Consider the following 19,763-nt stretch of genomic DNA (forward strand, 5'->3'; position numbering starts at 1 on the left):
ATTAGTGTCGAGCATCACTATAATCTAGTTAAAAAGGAATGTCTAGCATTGGTCTTCGCATACCAAAAGATGCGACACTATTCCACTAGTCAATTTATCCACATCATCTCGAGAGTCAATCCTTTATGGATACTTATGAAAAAATATGGATCACTAAATTTTAGATTAGCCAAATGGACAATATTACTTTCACAATATAATGTGATATTCATATCACAGAAAGCAACTAAAGGCCAAGTGATAATCGACTTTTTAGTGGACCACCATATACTCGAATCTTCTAAACTCTTTGAAGACATCCCAGATGAAGTCCTTGAGTCAAATGCTGCCTCAGAAATCTAGATATGATAATTTTAACTTTGACGGTGTGTCAAGGTGCAACCATAAAGGGACAATTGCTGCAGGAGTGAGGGTAGTGCTGATCGATCCTCGTGGACATGTCCTTCCTCGAGCCTACTCATTGACCAAGCCATACTACAATAATATGGTTGAGTATAATGCCCTTATAATTAGCTTACAACTTGCTCAAGACATGGGCATCAAATACCTTGAAGCATACGGTGATTGCAAATTTATCGTTAATCAAATTAAAGGAGAATATGAAGTCTGCCACAATAATCTTATACCTTGCCATGAAGCATTAAGGAAGCTTGTCCATTCATTCAAAGGCTTCTACATCAGTTTTGTAGCCCACCTTGAAAACACTTATGCAAATGCTTTGGCATCTCTTGTAGCTACTCTTGACTTGACTTCTAAATCTACAAAGCATATATCAGTAGCTATCCATCAATTACGTTCCCCAAGGCAAATTCTCGAATCCAACAAAGTACATGCCATGCCAATTCACTTCGAGGCTAATGGTTGGTGCTTCCTAATCATTGATTATGTCTTGCAGGGAATATCACCTGATAGTCTAAAGCAAGCACTCTCCATTCAAAGAAGGGCTTCACGCTTCTTCTATGATACTACTACATAGACTCCATATTAACGATCATTCGACAACATATTTCTCCGGTGCTTATCACCAAGTGAAGCTCAAGAAGCATTAAAACAAGTCTACAATAGTACATGTGGAGCTCATCAACTAAGTCCCAAACTTCAGGACCAGATTTGTTGTCTAGGCTATTATTAGCCGATAATGATTGCAGATGCAGTGGCTTATGCCAAATCATGTCAGACATGTCAAGTCCTTGCTGATTTTCTACACTAACTTCCAGAAGAATTGCATCCAACTATTGCCTCATGGCCATTTGAAATATAAGGTATGAACAACAATGGGCCAATCAGCCCACTGTCAGCTAAGGATATCCTTTTGTTCTGGTCATTACTAATTATTTCCCCAAATGGACCGAAGCTATTCTACTCAGAGAAGTCAAGGCATCTCAAGTGATCAAATTCTTGAGACATCACGTGATTTATCACATTTGTGTCCCTAGAAGGATAGTCCACGACAACGGTCCGCAATTCATTAGTTGACTGTTTCTCAAATTCTGCAACAACTTCAGAATTCAGGATGTAGCTTCTATACCATATAACCCTACTGTTAATCGTTTAGTTGAACCTTACAACAAAACCATCATTAAACTTCTTAAGAAGTTCATCTCTTCCAATAAATAAGATTGGATTAAAATTTTAGAATGTTTTGATGGGCTTATCAAACAGAAGTCCCAGTCCTACTGGCTCCACACCTTTTCCTTGGTTTTCGGATGAGAAGACATGATTCTATTAGAAATTTAGATGCCATCATTAAGAATCGCTCTTCCCAAAAGATGATAACCGAAGAATATCATTAAAAATGTCTCCAAGAACTTGAGGCGCTAGATGAATTAAGACTCCAAGCTCAGCAATGAATCGAGATTTATCTGTCATGGATCTCGAGAGTCTTCAATAGGAGAGTCAAAGAATGATCCTTCAAAGAAAGTGACCTAGTCTTAGCTTTTTGTTGACCCGTGGTCATGATGCATAAGACTAAAGGCAAATTCCAATCCAAATGAGAATGTCCATTCATAGTAGTGACATTCTACTAAAATGGAGTATATCACCTAATTAACCAAAATAGTAATGGTTCATGGCGCCAATCAACAGTAAGTTTTTCAAGAAATATTACCCTTGATCCTGGCCAATATTATTATCTCCCCATAGAGATTTTGGTCATGTTTATGTTTTTACCTCTGACCATAAATGTTGATCATCTTGATCTAGAAATCAAATCAAAATCCCCAACGAGTCATCAAGTTAACACCACACCTCTGTTTGGCTATAAAAGTCTTATTGTAGTCATGTTAACATTTCATCTCTAAATAGTTACATTCTAATGATTCAATTGGTTAACATTATACCTCTGTCGGATTATTTCATTGACTAGTTAACTTTGCACCTTTGTCGACTTTTTTTTTCCAGATTTGACTGGTTAACATTACGCCATTGTCAATTTGCTCTTACTAAAATTTGATTAGTTAACATTACACTTCCATAGATCTTCTATCGTTACGCCATTGTCAATCCGCTCTGTTGGTCATTTAATTTAACACGTTAACATTACACCTCTATCAAATACTTTAACACTGTCATGTTAAAATTCCACCTTTGAACAGTCCTAATTAGACCAAACTTGATATGTGAATATTACACCTCTACCACTTTGATTCTATCATTTCTCTCCCCAACAAAGATGTCAGTACAATATGTTGACATTACACCTCTATTGTCTACACATCAAAAGGATATAAAAGTTCTTTTATTCATTGAAAGTGCTAACCGATTACAAAGTCTTTCAAAGGGAATATGGATAAAAAGCATGTATTTGTGCAATGCACGTAGCTATTCTAGAATCCCTAGCCTTATAAGCTTTTTTTAGGCCCTTTTCCTCATAACCTTGGGATCAACGAGAGCAACTTGGGTTCTAACAGTTGCCAACCTCATTCTCTCAATCTCAAGTTTCGTGACTCTGAGATCGCACTCCTTAGCCAACTAGGTTGACTTAAGTTCAATCTCCTCTTTTTGATGTTGAGTTTCCTCTAATCATGCTTGAATTGCTACAATGACTACTTTAGCTTCGTTGATGGTTGCTTCTTTCTCTAGAATGGCATTATGAAGCTCTGCCTGACTATTGTCTATTGATAGAAGGCTATCATTCAACTCTTAAAGCCTTATCCTAATCTACTTCATTTCATTGTAAGCAGAGTATTTGACCTCATAGTGCTTCACCGAGAGCTGACGGAATTCAAGCTCATCAATACCATCAATATCGGCCTCACAAAGTCATTACAACTCTTGAAAATAAAAATCAACTTCATCAATCGTTGCCTTAAATAGTTCAGTATGTGTAGGTCCTATGACTGACATCAGAAGACCAAGCTGATTCTTCAACAAGACAAGACTACGAACTGATAAGCCTTTCCACATAGCCATGACGGATTCAACAATTTTGTTGAACAGCTTCACTAAGTTCCTAGTTAGGATTTGAATCTTCAACTCGATTAAATCATTGAGATCAGGAGATTTGGGGATCTCCACATGACTTGAAGGACCCGCTCCTGTAGAAACCACCAATGCATCCATGGCTGTTGAAAAAGCAGAGGTATGGTGCAAGTGTAGCCAACACACTGGAAACATTTACAATAGAAGATGCCACAGACGCTACCTTAGTTGATGGGATAATAATTTTAACAACCAGTGCCATGGTCATTAGCAAGTCTACAGGTACGACTTCAATGCTTGCAGACGTGACCTCTGGCTCATTAGATGTGACTGTGGCTACAATCAGTTCTTCAATAGGACAAGGATCGGAAGTCGATGGCGCTACCCTTCCAACTTTGGCTGGGATCGGGAAGATTGATGCATCGTCATTTTCATTAGATGACATAGTGACAACAAGTCTATGTTGTGCTACTAAAATAGGTGTTGGAGTAGGGCTGATTATCAAAATCTATAGCTGGATTAGACTTCGAGACTCCAGAAACACCATCAAAATCAACTACAGGTTCAAATTTGCAACTAGGAGGAAGAGATGTAGGAGCCACCCCATCCATGGTCTCCCGACTTGGTTCATCATCTGCTAAAAAGATAAACAAAATATTAATTATCGAGGCAAAGAAAATTTCACAAGATCAGTCAGAGAAAAGTATTCCTGTCATATAAGAAGATCCGCATACATTGCCCTCAAAGCCTACATTGTCAGGCTTAGTAAAATAGACATCAATGTTAGCTTTGTAATCCACTTTCTCCTCGTCATTTGGATTCTCTTGATCAAGAGGAATGGGTTCTTTACCTACATATAAGAAGCTCACATCAACTAGATGCACTTCAGACAACTTCATACAAGAATATTAGTGAACCGTAGACTCAGACGGTTCCTAGATGCTAGCGCAAATTTGCCTTTGAGGAGCAGGACATCCACTTGGTGCCTCCCAATCTTCATCTTTCGACGCACCCTCTGCCAAAAAATTTTAAAGTCTAGGAGCCTAACTCTTCAAACGTTTTTTTAGAAAACTACCTTTATCTCCGGGTGATCCATCATAAGCCAGTCTTGTTCACATGAAAGTTTGGATTGGGAACAATCACCTTGCTATACCATTTGTAGAACCCTAATGCCATATAACAATTAGGTATGTGATGGTGGAGTGTAAATCTGACCCTCATAGCCCCGACAGCAAAATGATACCAGGCACAAGCCCTCTCTACCAAGCTCCACATGCATAGAAATTCTGGCTTCGGATTCCAACGTAGAGTTGGTCAAATCTAAATTGACGAGCAAATTGGCAGCATAAGTAGGGCTCAATATAACATTCATGTTTGTTAGAAAAAAATGCAAGAAAAATTGAGGAATAAAATTTATATTAATCTCCCTAACCGACTTAGGAAAAGAAAGAATACAATCTCTCACAGTAATCTCTCTCTAACTGACTTAGAAAAAGAAATTATAACTTTTCTTTATCGGTTTTCCGATTTACAAAAGAGTGAAGGAATTGACTGTGACGCCCCAGGATTCACATAATGCTGCAGTCCCAGGTGAAACCCGGATTGTCAATCCTACTAAGCACCAACCACCATACTATGACATGTTTCACCATCATAATCACTATCTCTCTAGTGGAAATAATAAATAGGTGAGGGTACAGACAGGCAAAAATAGAAATAGGCAACACTGGATATACACAGAAGAAGCATAAGAAATATCAAATATGAGCCCAACTGAAATAGAATAGAAATATCTTTGAGTATAAACTAGATCTCAAATACAATGAGTCAAATAAATAATGTCTCACAAAAGCCCTTAACTCTAAACTAAAATACAAATCTAGAATCTAAAAATAATCAACTACATGTGGAGTTCTGCAATAACTACCAGGTATAATAAGTAGCTAAATGGACAACTAAGAAGTCTCATCAACCTGCGACTCTCTGTGCGCCGGACTCGCTGCCTGAAAGAGGGGAAACAACGAGCATCAAAGTGCTAGCGAGATCATCACTACCTCTCCCCAGGGGAAGGGGTAGGAGTATAATAAGAAAATAGAGTCAGTACTTACATATATCAAATCATTCATATATCTCTCTATGAAAAACAAATAGTTAAAGAAACATACTCAAATCTCCAACATAAAGAATAAATACATCATCTCGAATTACATCCGAGTAGCCTGCTCTAATATAAGAGGATGTCAACCAAACCAAAACAAATATAACTGCCGTCCATAACGAGTGTGCCAAAATCTCAAAAGAAATACCCTACTCGCGGGTAATCTATCATGGAAGTAAAACTTACAACTGATCAAATACCTATGTGTGCATCATCTTGTGCTATAGCGATACTCTTGTAGTGTTCTTACTCAATCGCTCTACGGCAATAGGGTTTATCATCTCCCTATTCCGGTTACATGTAATAACGATACTATTGTAATACTCTTACTCAATCGTTCAGCGGTAAATAGGTTTCCCTATTTCTGGGTACATATATAACAACACTATTCATATATGTTTATCAGTTTAACTTGTGTCAAAAGTGCGTCAATCTAACATAATCTAAGCATACATGTACAAATCTCGGTGTGCGTGTCCATATCTGAAGTTCACCAATATCGCAAGTGTTCAACAACTCTTAACATTGTAGTCTATCAGCACAAAGTCAAGAGAATTGCTTGAAAACCAAATAAAAATCCAAATGAAACATGCACGACCATCACCAGACTGGCGGTCGACTGTGGCGGTCGACCGCGACTCCAGAGTATGAGTTTGACCAAGCCAAGTTCGAGGAATATCTATCCTCATCTTCATCAAGATCCTCTTCTCCCTGCAAGTGTAGGAGGATCTCATCTACGAAAAAGGTTTTTTAGTCTTCCATGCTAATGAAGACTCAAGGTAACGACTCTCGCCCAACAGTTGTCGAGGCTTCCCCTCGCAACGTTATTGCGGCAACCACCAAGTCTAGAAATTCTGCTCGTGATGAATCCTCCCCAGTTAAGGAGTCATTCAAAAGTTTGCCAACTCTAATGAAGATGGCTCATCAGAGACAACACTAGCGTCAGGCTCGTTAGTTTTCCAAGGCCTTGGAACAGGTTGATGGGGTTCGCTACTACGCAGACTTAGAGTCTAAGAAGCGTCAAGTACTCCAGCCGCCTCAACGACAAGTCATTGATAATTCCTCCAAGCCATCCACCGAAGAATGGGTTCTCGTCAAAAGGACTTGTTCGACAAAGAAGGAGCACATCCAGAAGCGCTGTGTACATGTCACACATACCTGTTCCCTTATGTGAAAGGCACAAGAGTTGAAGAAGAGAGAGGTGGCCGGAGAACCACCAAAGTCCCGCCGAGTCTGGGTTTCGAAGTCTGGAGTTGCACGAAATTAAGACTCAAAGACTGCAGAAACTGTCCCCTTTGGCCAAGACAGTCTCCACTATCTCGCACGAAATTAAGACTCAAAGACTGCAGAAACTGTCCCCTTTGGCCAAGACAGTCTCCACTATCTCGCACAAAGGGGCTTTGGCTGAGATAGTCTCCACTGTCTCGCACAAAGGGGCTTTGGCTGAGACACCCTCAACTGTCTAGCCCAAAAGAAACCCTCTGCGGTTGCTTCTTCGCCTCCTTCGGCATCCGTTCCAGGCATATCATCCACGATTGCTTCCACTGTGCTCTCAGTGAAGCCTTGGGTCAGCCCTGACCTCTCAAAATTCAAGATTACAATGGCCGACCGCCTCGGTCCTTTGCATGAAGATCGAGGTAAAGCACCAGTAAAAGAGCGCTTAGGTCTGGTGATCAAAACCTAGATTGGGGGTCGTACACGCACTCCCATCAAGCCAACTACTGCTGTCTCGCCACCTCCAAACAAACCCGGACACCTCAATGTACTTGTTCATGCGGTGTGCACAAAAGGGGTAAGGAGGCCTTCCTTTCTGGGAGAATTCCTGTTACCTCCCACCTAGGAGTACGTGTTTAAGCCCAGGAGCCCGTTAAGATTCCACGCTCGCAAGGGGGTGGTTCTAAATGTGCAACTTCTGATGTAACCTTAGATCATTCAAAGGTGATAACAAGTCATCCTGAGAATGTCAATAAAGCTCTACATCCCCAATAGAAGACATGTCCACCAAAAGACAACGTTATACTTAGGAAGTCACACCAACAAATGATAGGGTGCTCCGGTCACCATACCGATGAGTTGTACTATTAGACTGAGGGTATGAACAAGAATCGAAAGAGAGCTATGCAAGAAACAAGTTCTCATTGTTCATGTGAGAGACTCATTGGTGCAGTACTTTTAGAATGTAGCTGCTCCAAGCAAGAAACCATCCCGCGAAGAGTATTGGTGTTCCAGAGGCTTTCCATGCCATCAACTAAAACATCAAAACCTAAACAAAGATGCTTTTGAAGGAAAAGATCCTTCGCCCTAGATAATGAATTTCTAGAATTCACCATTAACATGGCTGGCAAAGAAAAGTCAAAACGACATTCAACTGACTCTGATCCCGACTTTACTTCGGGAGGAAGAGTCGACCCAAGAATCTCCCAACGAATATCTCGACTCCAATTGAAGACCACCAGACGAAGGGATTACATGAGAATGCATGAAGTAATGTCCTCAGAGGATGAACTTTTAGACACTTGCTCTGCAACCGCTTCTGATAACATAACGTCCAGCATAGGACAAGCCAAACGACATTCAACTGACTCTGATCCCGACTTTACTTCGGGAGGAAGAGTCGACCCAAGAATCTCCCAACGAATATCTCGACTCCAATTGAAGACCACCAGACGAAGGGATTACATGAGAATGCATGAAGTAATGTCCTCAGAGGATGAACTTTTAGACACTTGCTCTGCAACCGCTTCTGATAACATAACGTCCAGCATAGGACAAGCCATAGAAGCATTCACAATTACTCCCAAGCACATGGCTCAAATACTTCAAGAAGCTCTAGCCATACAACGCGAAGAGATTAGAGCCGAGATGAAGACGGAGATGGAGTTAGCCACACATCAAATGAGAGAGTTCTAGGCTCATAGTCCTCAACCACAACCTGAATCCAGTAAGCGGACTGAGTCTAGCCGTCATTCTCCAAACGATACAGTTGACAGTGATCCAGAAGTGGATAAAGTTATTATGGCTGATGCACCCCTCAATTGAAAGTTCTCTGATACCAATTGAAAGCACCCTAATGCCACTAGGAAAGAACCCTAGAGGGGGGTGAATAGGGTTTATGCTAATCTAATCCGATTTATGCCAAATTAAAAACTAATTAACAAATATATCCTAGCAAATGAGATATGAACAATATATGTGCAAGGATATATAAGTTAACACTAACAATCTAAACTAGATAGTGTGCAATATAAACAACAAGCAATATACAAAGGCAATATAAGATATGAACATAAAAATAAGTGCGCCAATACAATCACAAACAAATGATATGATCATGAAGTTCGGTCCCCATGACCTACGTCTCCGCTCCTCACCTCGAGGAGATCTCCACTATCACACCGGGTTTTCTACGCTTACCCGAAAAACGTTTATACCTCACAATGTCGATTTTCAATGTTCACCGATCAATGTTCACAATCACTCACAATGTAACTACACTAATTACCACATCAAGTGTTGGTCTCTAGCCCGTGTCTCCCTCATGTGTTAGGAATTACAACCTCTCGCTAGGCATTACCACCTACCCCACTTCTCTTGGGACGACCCCGTCTCTCACCATACACTCATCTTGGTGTACTAGTGTATTACAAAGTGATCTACATAATTAAGGCACTCAACAAATGATTGTTCTTTAAACAGTGTGAGAACTCAATTTAGCATGACTCAAAGTTACAATCTCTCACAACCCCAATTGTACTATGCATGAAATACTATAAGCTCAAGTGGGTGTGTGTAACAATGAGATTTGATAAAACAAAATCAAACTAAACTCAATTTAAATCTAGCTTATAGAAATTATGAACAAAACAATAAATAGCTAGAAATAGAGTTTAGGAAAACTTCTCTAATGATAACAAGAGAGAGGGAGAAGAGTGAATGCTCAAACACGAAAGGATGATCTCCTCTTTGCTCTTGTGAAAATTGCTTCACAAACCAAAAGCAAAACTAAAACAAACTTAAACCCTTGTTAAACCTTAAACTTGTATAAACAATTTTCTTAGTTAAAAACAGAGCTGGGTATGAGGGGGTATATATAGGGAACCCCAAAGATCAAGAAAACCCAGCAAAAGGACCAAAAAACTAAAATCTATAAAAGGCTAAAAAAACTAGCCGTTACAGCATCAGTCGACTGACGGCTTTCATCAGTCGACTGATGAGCTAATCGTTAGAGGCGTTTTCCAGCTCATCAGTCGACCGACGAACCTTATCAATCGATTGATGACCTCATCAGTCGACTGGTCAGTCGACCAAAGCAAAACAGAAACTTTTTGTTATTCCAGGCGTTTTCTTCAGTCGACTGAACACATTCATCAGTCGAGTGATGACACTGTATCAGCCTGATTTGAATAGTAAAATTGAATTTTGAAGTATCTTTAAAAATAGCAAATAAATTCCAAAAAATATAAAACTTTGGAAAATCATTGTAAGCATGTAAATGAACATGTTTCAATAAGAAATTTTGGAATTGTACTTTTCAATAGTGAAAACTCATTATTTTTCAAAACAAGTTCAATACATGAAAATACAACAACACTTGTTTTGTCATTTTGACTAAACCATGTTTTGAAAACTCTTGTATGGCTTTATAGACTTTATAAAATGTATGAACTATTGTTTTAGAGTCTATAACCCAAAAATACAATATATTTCCAAATATAATAGAATATAAAACATATGAATGTGTATATGAATATATATTTGTTTCATATCTACAAAACTAAACCATGTTTTGAATGAAAACAAATCACTCAATTAAAATCATAAATCAAGATTTAAATCATAAAACAAAAGTTTTCCAAAACCAAGAAAAATAAAAACATTAAAAATCTTGGTTTAAAAAATCAAATTTGTTTTGGTACCCAAGTGTTCTTGGTACCAAAAGATTTAGGGATATGACCCCTATCATTTAAGCTCAAAGCCCTAGGGTTATAAACCCATTTGGGCGCATGTGGTGCACTAACACGGTCAAAGCAAAAATTATGCAAATGACCTTTCTGATTGTAATAAGTGTAATGAAAGAGATCAATTTGTTTTTGTGGACCATTAACACGTGCACGGGAACCATTTGCAAACAAAGAAATTTTATTTGTAGTTCTTTACAAATGTGAAACATCATTAAACAAAGGTAGTTTTTTTGGAACAACTTGCGATTTTGAAATATTTTGTAAATCAAAGAAAATTTTTGCTAAGTGTCCAAACCTACCGCGAACATCACACTTAAAAACATGTGGTCTACTAGAACCATTTGGCAAACTAGATTTTCTTTTCAAATAAAAATAATATTTGGCCAAATGACCAAAACGACCATAATAATCACATTTAAACACATGAGCATGCTTATGGTGAACTTTTTATGAGTGTGTGCATGTACATGTGTGTGTGATGAAGAAGCCTTATGAGATGCACAAGAAGCATTAGTCTTAGAAGATTTGTGTGCATCATAGCAAAATTTAGCAATTTGGCCTTTACAACCGCAAATTGAGCATTAGTAAACTTTGCTATACAAGTGTGCATAGTGTGTAGGTGATTTTATAGCACTAGATTTAGCACATTTGTCCATAAGTTTCTTATGGTTATCAATGCATATTTTCAAAGTTGAATCTAAAGATGAAATGCATTTATTCACAAGATTCAAATCTTCATTATTAGGCACATATGCATTTTTATTAGAAGTAGAACATATATAGTCATTTATAAAAGAAGCAGTATTATTTTTATGTTCTCTACTTCTAATATGATATTATCTCTCTCATGAGTTAAACTAGCAACATTTGAAATCAATGAATCATGATCCAATTTTAATTTTTCATTATTTTCTTTGAGGATCACATTCTCATTAGAAATAGTTTCAAACTTAGATGCTAACAACTCATGATCGGATTTTAATGCAACATTCTTGCTTTGTAAATCAATAAAATATTTATGTAATTTGTTATAGGCATGCAATAATCTCTTATATGCACAAGCAAGTTCATCATTAGGTAAATCATTAATAGATTCGAACTCGCAAACCTCACTAGGGCTATCGCTTAGTGCCCATTGTTGGCCTTCTTGTTTTGATGATGTTTAACAAACAATTTACCACTAATGTTGTTTGTCTAGTATTTGTGTTTTCGTATTTATTATAGACAAACAACATAGTTGGAGGATGGATGGAATAGAGCTTCAACGATCATATCCAATGGAGGTTGGCGGAATAGTGGAGTGAAGCCTTGAAATTCAAAGTTAAAGATCAAGTTCAAGCTTCATCCGCATGTGTACCAAGTTGAGCTAGATCAAGATCAAGCTTGGGTAATCTAGTTTAGATTTTATATTATGTGTGTTAAGTACCTTAAGCTCAATATCATATACACACACGTATTTGGTTTCTATGTATATATATAGTTATATATATACATGCATGGTTTTGAGTTTCATGCTTTGGACACACTTGCAAAATACATGAGTTTTCACAAATGGAAATTCAATTTGAGAAATTCTTTTTCTAACATGTTTGTTTTCATGTTTACAAACATTTCTCAAAGTTTCATCAAGTTTGGAATTGATTTGTTATGTTTAAAGGAATTTACAAATTCACGTTTTCGTTCGTGCACATGTTCGTGCATGTTTTACAAAACAGATGAGTTTTCGCAAATGGGAAGTGATATTTGAAAACTTCTTTCTCTGACATGTTTACCTACATGTTTAGAAACTTCCCTCAAAATGTTACTATTTTTGGAGTTTATTTACTGTGCCTAATTGATTTTACAAAATCGTGTATCACAGCAGATTTTCAGAAACTGTATTTTTGTGTTCAAACATTTATTTCTCTCAACTGGGAAAAGATATTTCAGAAATTCTTTCTCTGGAATGTTATTATACATGTCTAGAACATTTCCACAAAATTTCATAATTTGTGGAGTTCATTTACTATTTAAAATTGGTTTTACAAAACAGCTGCGCACTGCTACAGTAATCCGGTCGACCGTACCGGTCGACCGAAGTACTGTAGCATCCGACCGTTGCTACAGTAATGGCTAGTTCTGTTTTTTGTTTATTTTATTGTTTTGGGGGTGTTTTTATTGGTTTTTTGGGTTGTTTATGTTTTGGGGGTGTTTTTATTGGTTTTTGGGGTTGTTTCATGAGCCTATATATACCCCATGCCCTCATACCTCTAAGGTAACTCAAGAAATGTTTTAAACAAGTTTAAAGAGTTTTAAACAAGGGTTTAAGTGAGTTTTAGTGTTTGTTTGGTTTGAAGATTATTTTCACAAGTAGAGGAGATCATCTTCTTGTTTGGGCTTCATATCTCCATCTCTCCATCTTGATCTAGAGAAGTTTTCCTAAACTCAAGTCTAGCTTTTATTTATAATTATTTGTTGATTATCATTTCTATTAAAGCTAGTTTTATATTGAGTTTAGTTTACATTCATAGTATAATTTGGGGTTGTGGGTTTGTGACTAAGAGTTGTGCTTAATTGAGTTCTCACCTTGTTTTGAGAACAATCATTTGTCATATTTGTGCTTATTGTGAGAATCACTTTGTAATACACTTGTACACCGAGTGAGGAGTGTGTGGTGAGAGTCGGGGATCGTCCCAAGAGGAGTGACGTCGGTTGACGTGCCTAGGGAGAGGTTGTAACCGAGCACTTGAGGGAGACACGGCTAGGTCCAACACTTAGTGGGTGTAGAGTGTGATTGCAAGAGTGTGAGTTGTAGAGTTTTCGGTTAGCTAGAAAACCGAGTGTGTAGAAGAAGTTCCGGCTTCCAAACCGGATTGTGTTAGTGGATTTCTCCCCGGGAGTGGGGAGCGGAGACGTAGGACGGAAGGTCCGAACTCCGTGATCATATTGCTTGTTTGAGTGTGCTTTGGCGTTCATTCATATTTATGTTCATATCTTATATCGCCATTGTCATTAGCTCATTATCTATATCATCCACTATCTTGTTTAGATTGTTTACCCCTTGTGTTAGTTTATATATATCCTTGCATATATATATTCATCATATAGGATATATCTCATTGTGTATATTGCTTATTCTTGCACATATCTCTTTATATATCTACCTTGCAAGAATACAACTTGTTAATTATTTTTAATTGGCATTTAATCGGATTAGATTAGCATAAGACCCTAATCACCCCCCCTCTAGGGTCTAACAATTGGTATCAGAGCTTGGTGCTCTTTGATTTAAGGTCTAATCGCCTTGAGTTAAAGATCCAAGTTATCTTTTTGTGCTAATCTTGTTTTGATTGCATTTGTCTTGCTTGCACACATATATTTATCATGAACATGAATTGTGCACCTTTGTTAGGCTATGAATCCAATGTTGCTCCTAAATTCATTAACTTTCCCTATGCACAATGGGCTTCTAGATTTAAACTTTTTGTGCAATCTAAAAATATTGATCTATGGGGAATTATTGATAATGCTTATATTGTACCCACTATGGAGAAATCCAAGTGGAGTAAAAATGACAAAAGATTGTTTACCATGAACAAGATTGTGTTAGAATATATGCATAATGCACTTGATTCTTCTATTTCTAACAAGCTTGTTTCTTTTGATAGTGCTTACAAATTGTGGACATTCATAGAAGCACATCATGGTAACTTGGAGGAGATCCAAAGGATTCCGGCGGACTCTTCCTCAAGTAATATTGGAGCTTCATCATGCACACGGCCACTAGGCGATAGCCCTAGTGAGGTTTGCGAGTTCAAATCTATTAATGATTTACCTAATGATGAACTTGCTTGTGCTAATGAAAAATTATTACATGCCTTTAACAAATTGCAAAATGATTTCATTAATTTACAAAGCAAGCATGTAGAACTTATATCCGATCATGAGAAGCTAGCTTCCAATTTTGATATCATTTCTCAAGAAAATATTGCTCTTAAAGAAAATAATGATATGTTAAAATTGGAAAATGAGAAATTATCATCATCCATTTCTAGCTTATCTCATGCTAAGATTGATGCCATGTTAGAAGTAGAGAACATAAAAAATAATACAGCTTCTTTTATAAATAACTATTTATGTTCTACTTCTAAAGGTGCATATGTGCCAAAAAATGAAGACTTGAATCTTATGAAAAAATGCATTTCATCCTTAGATTCAACTTTGAAAACATGCATCAATAATCATAAGAAGCTTATGGATATGTGTGCCAAGTCTAAATCATCATCTACTCATCATGCACACATATATAGCAAAGTTTATAAGTGTTCAATTTGCGGCCGTAAAGGCCATCTAGCTAAATTTTGCTATGATGCACAAAAACATAAGAATATTAATCTTTCTTGTGCATCTCATGTAGCTTCCTCATCACATACACATGCATATGCTTATCATGCACATCATAAACATGCAAATGTGTTTAAATGTGATATTTGTGGACGTTTTGGCCATTTGGCAAAATTTTGCTATGATTTGAAAAAGACTTCACCTTTGCCAAATGATTTTATTAAGCCACAAAAGTTTAAATGTGATGTTTGTGGTAGATTTGGCCATTTGGCGAAGTTTTGTTATGATTTGAATAAATATTCAAACTTGCCAAATTTCTCAAGTAAACCACCTTTGTTTAATGATGTTTCTCATTTGCAAAAAAGAAAATCTTTATTTGCAAATGATTCCCGTGCACGAGCTAATGGTCCACAAAAACAAATGGATCTCTTTCATTGCACAAATTGCAATCGGAAGGGTCATTTGAATGAATATTGTTTTGACCATGTTAGTGCACCATATGTGCCTAAGAGGGTTCATAACCCTAGGGCTTTGAGCTTAAATGATAGGGGTCATGTCCCTAAATCTTTTGGTACCAAGAGTTCTTGGGTACCAAAACAAATTTGATTTTCAAACTAAGAATTTTAATGTTTTTATCCTTCTTTATCTTGGTTTTGAAAATTATGCTTTGAAATCTTTCTATATGAAAACAATTTATAATTTATAAAATCTTTTGTTTTCATGATTAGTTGTTTTGTTTTTTGTTGTTACTGTAGCAACGGTCGGATATATCCTTAGTTCATATTAGCTCATTATCTATATAAAAACACCCACAAAATTTATTGTCATTAGCTCATTATCTATATCATCCACTATCTAGTTCATATTGTTTACCCTTGTGTCAGTTTATATATCCTTGCATATATATATATTTCATCATATAGGATATATCTTATTGTTTACATTGCTTATCCTAGCTTACAAATATTGTTGTATTTCATACTTGCTAGGATAACGTATTAATTATTTTTAATTGACATTTAAATCGGATTAGATTAGCATAAGACCCTAATCACCCCCCTCTAGGGTCTAACACCCATGTGCATGATGCTCCAATGAAACTTGAAGAGGAAGCCTCCAAAGCTTGTCGGATCGCCTCCAAGTTCCCTTGATGTGCTTCAATAAATTTTCATAAGGTGTAACCACTATCAAAATGAACAAACTTGTTAGAAAACGATGAGTCAAAAGTGTTATGCATAAATTCTAACAAAATCTTATTCATTATAAATATTCTTTGATCATTCTTACTCTACTTGGATTTTTTCGAAGTGGGTACAATATAAGCATTATCAATAATATCTCATAAATCGAAATGTCTAGATCTAACAAAAATATTAAATCTAGAACACCATGGTCATTGGGAAAATTATCTATTTTAGGAGCAACATTAGGATCATAGCCTAAACAAGATGCAACATGAATATCCATAATATAAAATATATTCAAGCGAGATACAAATAATCCTAAAACTAGATTAGCACAAAAGATAACTTGGATCTTTAACTCAAGGTGGTTAGACCTTAAATCAAAGAGCACCAAGCTCTGATACCAATTGAAAGTGCTCTGATACCAATTAAAAGCACCCTAATACCACTAGGAAAGAACCCTAGAGTGGGTAAATAGAGTTTATGCTAATCTAATCCGATTTATTCCAAATTAAAAACTAATTAACAAATATATTCGAGCAAATGAGATATGAACAATATATGTACAAGAATATACAAGTTAACACAATGGTAAATAATCTAAACTAGATAGTGGGCAATATAAATAACAAACAATATACAAAGGTGAAATAAGATATGAACATAAAAATAAGTGTGCCAATGCAATCACAAACAAATGATATGATCACGGAGTTCGGTCCCCACGACCTACGTCTCCGCTCCTCACCTCGAGGAGATCTCCACTATCACACCGGGTTTTCTACGCTTACTCGAAAAACGTTTACACCTCACAATGTTGGTTTTCAACGCTCACCGATCAACGTTCACAATCACTCACAATGTAACTACACTAATTACCACATCAAGTGTTGGTCTCTAGCCCGTGTCTCCCTCATGTGTTAGGAATTACAACCTCTCACTAGGCATTACCACCTACCCCACTTCTCTAGGGACGACCCCGTCTCTCACCATACACTCATCTTGGTGTACTAGTGTATTACAAAGTGATCTACATAATTAAGGCACTCAACAAATGATTGTTCTTTAAACAGTGTGAGAACTCAATTTAGCATGACTCAAAGTTACAATCTCTCACAACCCCAATTGTACTATGCATGAAATACTATAAGCTCAAGTGGGTGTGTGTAACAATGAGATTTGATAAAACAAAATCAAACTAAACTCAATTTAAATCTAGCTTATAGAAATTATGAACAAAACAATAAATAGCTAGAAATAGAGTTTAGGAAAACTTCTCTAATGATAAAAAGAGAGAGGGAGAAGAGTGAATGCTCAAACACGAAAGGATGATCTCCTCTTTGCTCTTGTGAAAATTGCTTCACAAACCAAAACCAAAACCAAAACTAAAACAAACTTAAACCCTTGTTAAACCTTTTTAAACTTGTATAAACAATTTTCTTAGTTAAAAACAGAGCTGGGTATGAGGGGGTATATATAGGGAACCCCAAAGATCAAGAAAACCCAACAAAAGGACCAAAAAATCGATATCTATTAAAGGCTAAAAAAACTAGCAGTTACAACATCAGTCGACTGACGACTTTTATCAGCTGATTGATGAGCTGACCGTTAGAGACGTTTTCCAGCTCATTAATCGATTGAATGACCTTATCAGTCGACTGATGACCTCATCAGTCGACTGCCCAGTCGACCAAAATAAAACAAAAACTTTTGTTATTCGAGACATTTTCTTCAGTCGACTGAACACATTCATCAGTCGACTGATAACACAGTATCAGCCTGATTTGAATAGTAAAATTGATTTTTAAAGTGTCTTTAAAAATAGCAAATAAATTCCAAAAAATATAAAACTTTGGAAAATCATTATAAGCATGTAAATGAACATGTTACAACAAGATTTTTTGGAATTGCACTTCTTAATAGTGAAAACTTATCATTTTTCAAAACAAGTCCAAAACATGAAAATACAACAACACTTGTTTTTTCATTTTGACTAAACCATGTTTTGAAAACTCTTGTATGACTTTATAGACTTGATAAAATGTATGAACTATTGTTTTAGAGTCTATAACCCAAATACACAATATATTTCCAAATATAATAAAATATGAAACATATGAATGTGTATATGAATATATATTTGTTTCATATCTACAAAACTAAATCAAAACATATATGTATACATACAAATATATATATACAAAACCAAAACGTGTATGTGTGTATATGATTGAGCTTAAAGTACCAACACACATAATATAATCTCCTAAACTAATTACCCAAGCTTGATGAAGGTCTTCAATGAGCACGACTTGGTAAACTTGCGGATGAAGATTGAACTTGGATCTTCAACTTAAATTACATGACTTCAACCACTATTCCACCAACCTCCATTGGATATGATCGTTGAAGCTCGATTCCATCCATCCTACAACATGTTGTTTGCCTAGAATAAATACAAAATACAAACACTAGACAAACAATATTAGTTGTAAATTGTTTATTAATTATCATCAAAACAAAAAGACCCAACAATCTCCCCTTTTTTGATGATGACAAACAATTTGCAAAAAGATATATATGCATGAAAGGAATTGAATATACAAATTATAATCACCATGCATATAAACAAAAAGAATATACTCATAATATTTCTCCCCCTTTGACAACATCAAAAAGGGAAAAAATAAAAGAATGAAGAGAGCGAAAGCGCCCCCTACAAATAAGCACAGTGAGTATAAAACAAATATAGGGATTGCTCCCCCTATCAAAATGCCTTATGGAATATATGTAATAAAGTGCAAGGCAACCATGTGAGCAAACATAAACATGCTAAATATCATTCACATTCAAAAAGGCTATGAGAACACAATTAGATATGTCATTATGAAAAAGTGTCTCATGGCAAAAACCTATAAACCATGTATAAAATAGATTTATGAAAATAAGAGAACAAAAAACATGAGAATCGTGAAAAAAGTTTTCGACTGAAAACAAATCAGTCAAATAAAATTATAAATCAAGATTTATATCATAAAACAAAAGTTTTCCAAAACCAAGAAAAATAAAAACATTAAAAATCTTGGTTTAAAAAAATCAAATTTGTTTTGGTATCCAAGTGTTCTTGGTACCAAAAGGTTTAGAGACATGACCCCTATCATTTAAGCTCAAAGCCCTAGGGTTATGAACCTGTTTGGGTGCATGTGGTGCACTAACATGGTCAAAGTAAAAATTGTGCAAATGACCTTTCCGATTACAATAAGTGCAATAAAAGAGATCCATTTATTTTTGTGGACCATTAACTCGTGCACGAGAACCATTAACTCGTGCACGAGAACCATTTGCAAACAAAGAAATTTTATTTGTAGCTCTTTGTAAATGTGAAACATCATTAAACAAAGGCAGTTCTTTTGGAACAACTTGCAATTTTGAAATATTTTGTAAATCAAAGTAAAATTTCGCTAAGTGTCCAAACCTACCATAAATATCACACTTAAAAACATGTAGTCTACTAGAACTATTTGGCAAACTAGATTTTATTTTCAAATCAAAATAATATTTGGCCAAATGACCAAAACGACCACAATAATCACATTTAAACACATGAGCATGCTTATGATGAACTTTATGAGTGTGTGCATGTACATGTGTGTGTGATGAAGAAGCCTTATGAGATGCACAAGAAGCATTAGTCTTAGAAGATTTGTATGCATCATA

The 19,763-nt window shown here is 36.2% G+C and overlaps 1 protein-coding gene across 1 annotated transcript; it reads left to right on the forward strand.

Annotated features, from left to right (window-relative positions):
• Positions 305–976, forward strand: LOC109839150. The gene has a single exon (XM_020407578.1). It carries the CDS (start codon positions 305–307, stop codon positions 974–976), a length of 672 nt encoding a protein of 223 aa, XP_020263167.1.

Source organism: Asparagus officinalis, chromosome 4, assembly GCF_001876935.1.
Source record: "Asparagus officinalis chromosome 4, Aspof.V1, whole genome shotgun sequence".
NCBI lineage: Eukaryota > Viridiplantae > Streptophyta > Magnoliopsida > Asparagales > Asparagaceae > Asparagus > Asparagus officinalis.

Bases quoted from the DNA above. Each gene is read 5' to 3' on its own strand.
- LOC109839150 (XM_020407578.1), top strand. From the start codon at position 305: ATGAAGTCCTTGAGTCAAATGCTGCCTCAGAAATCTAGATATGATAAT.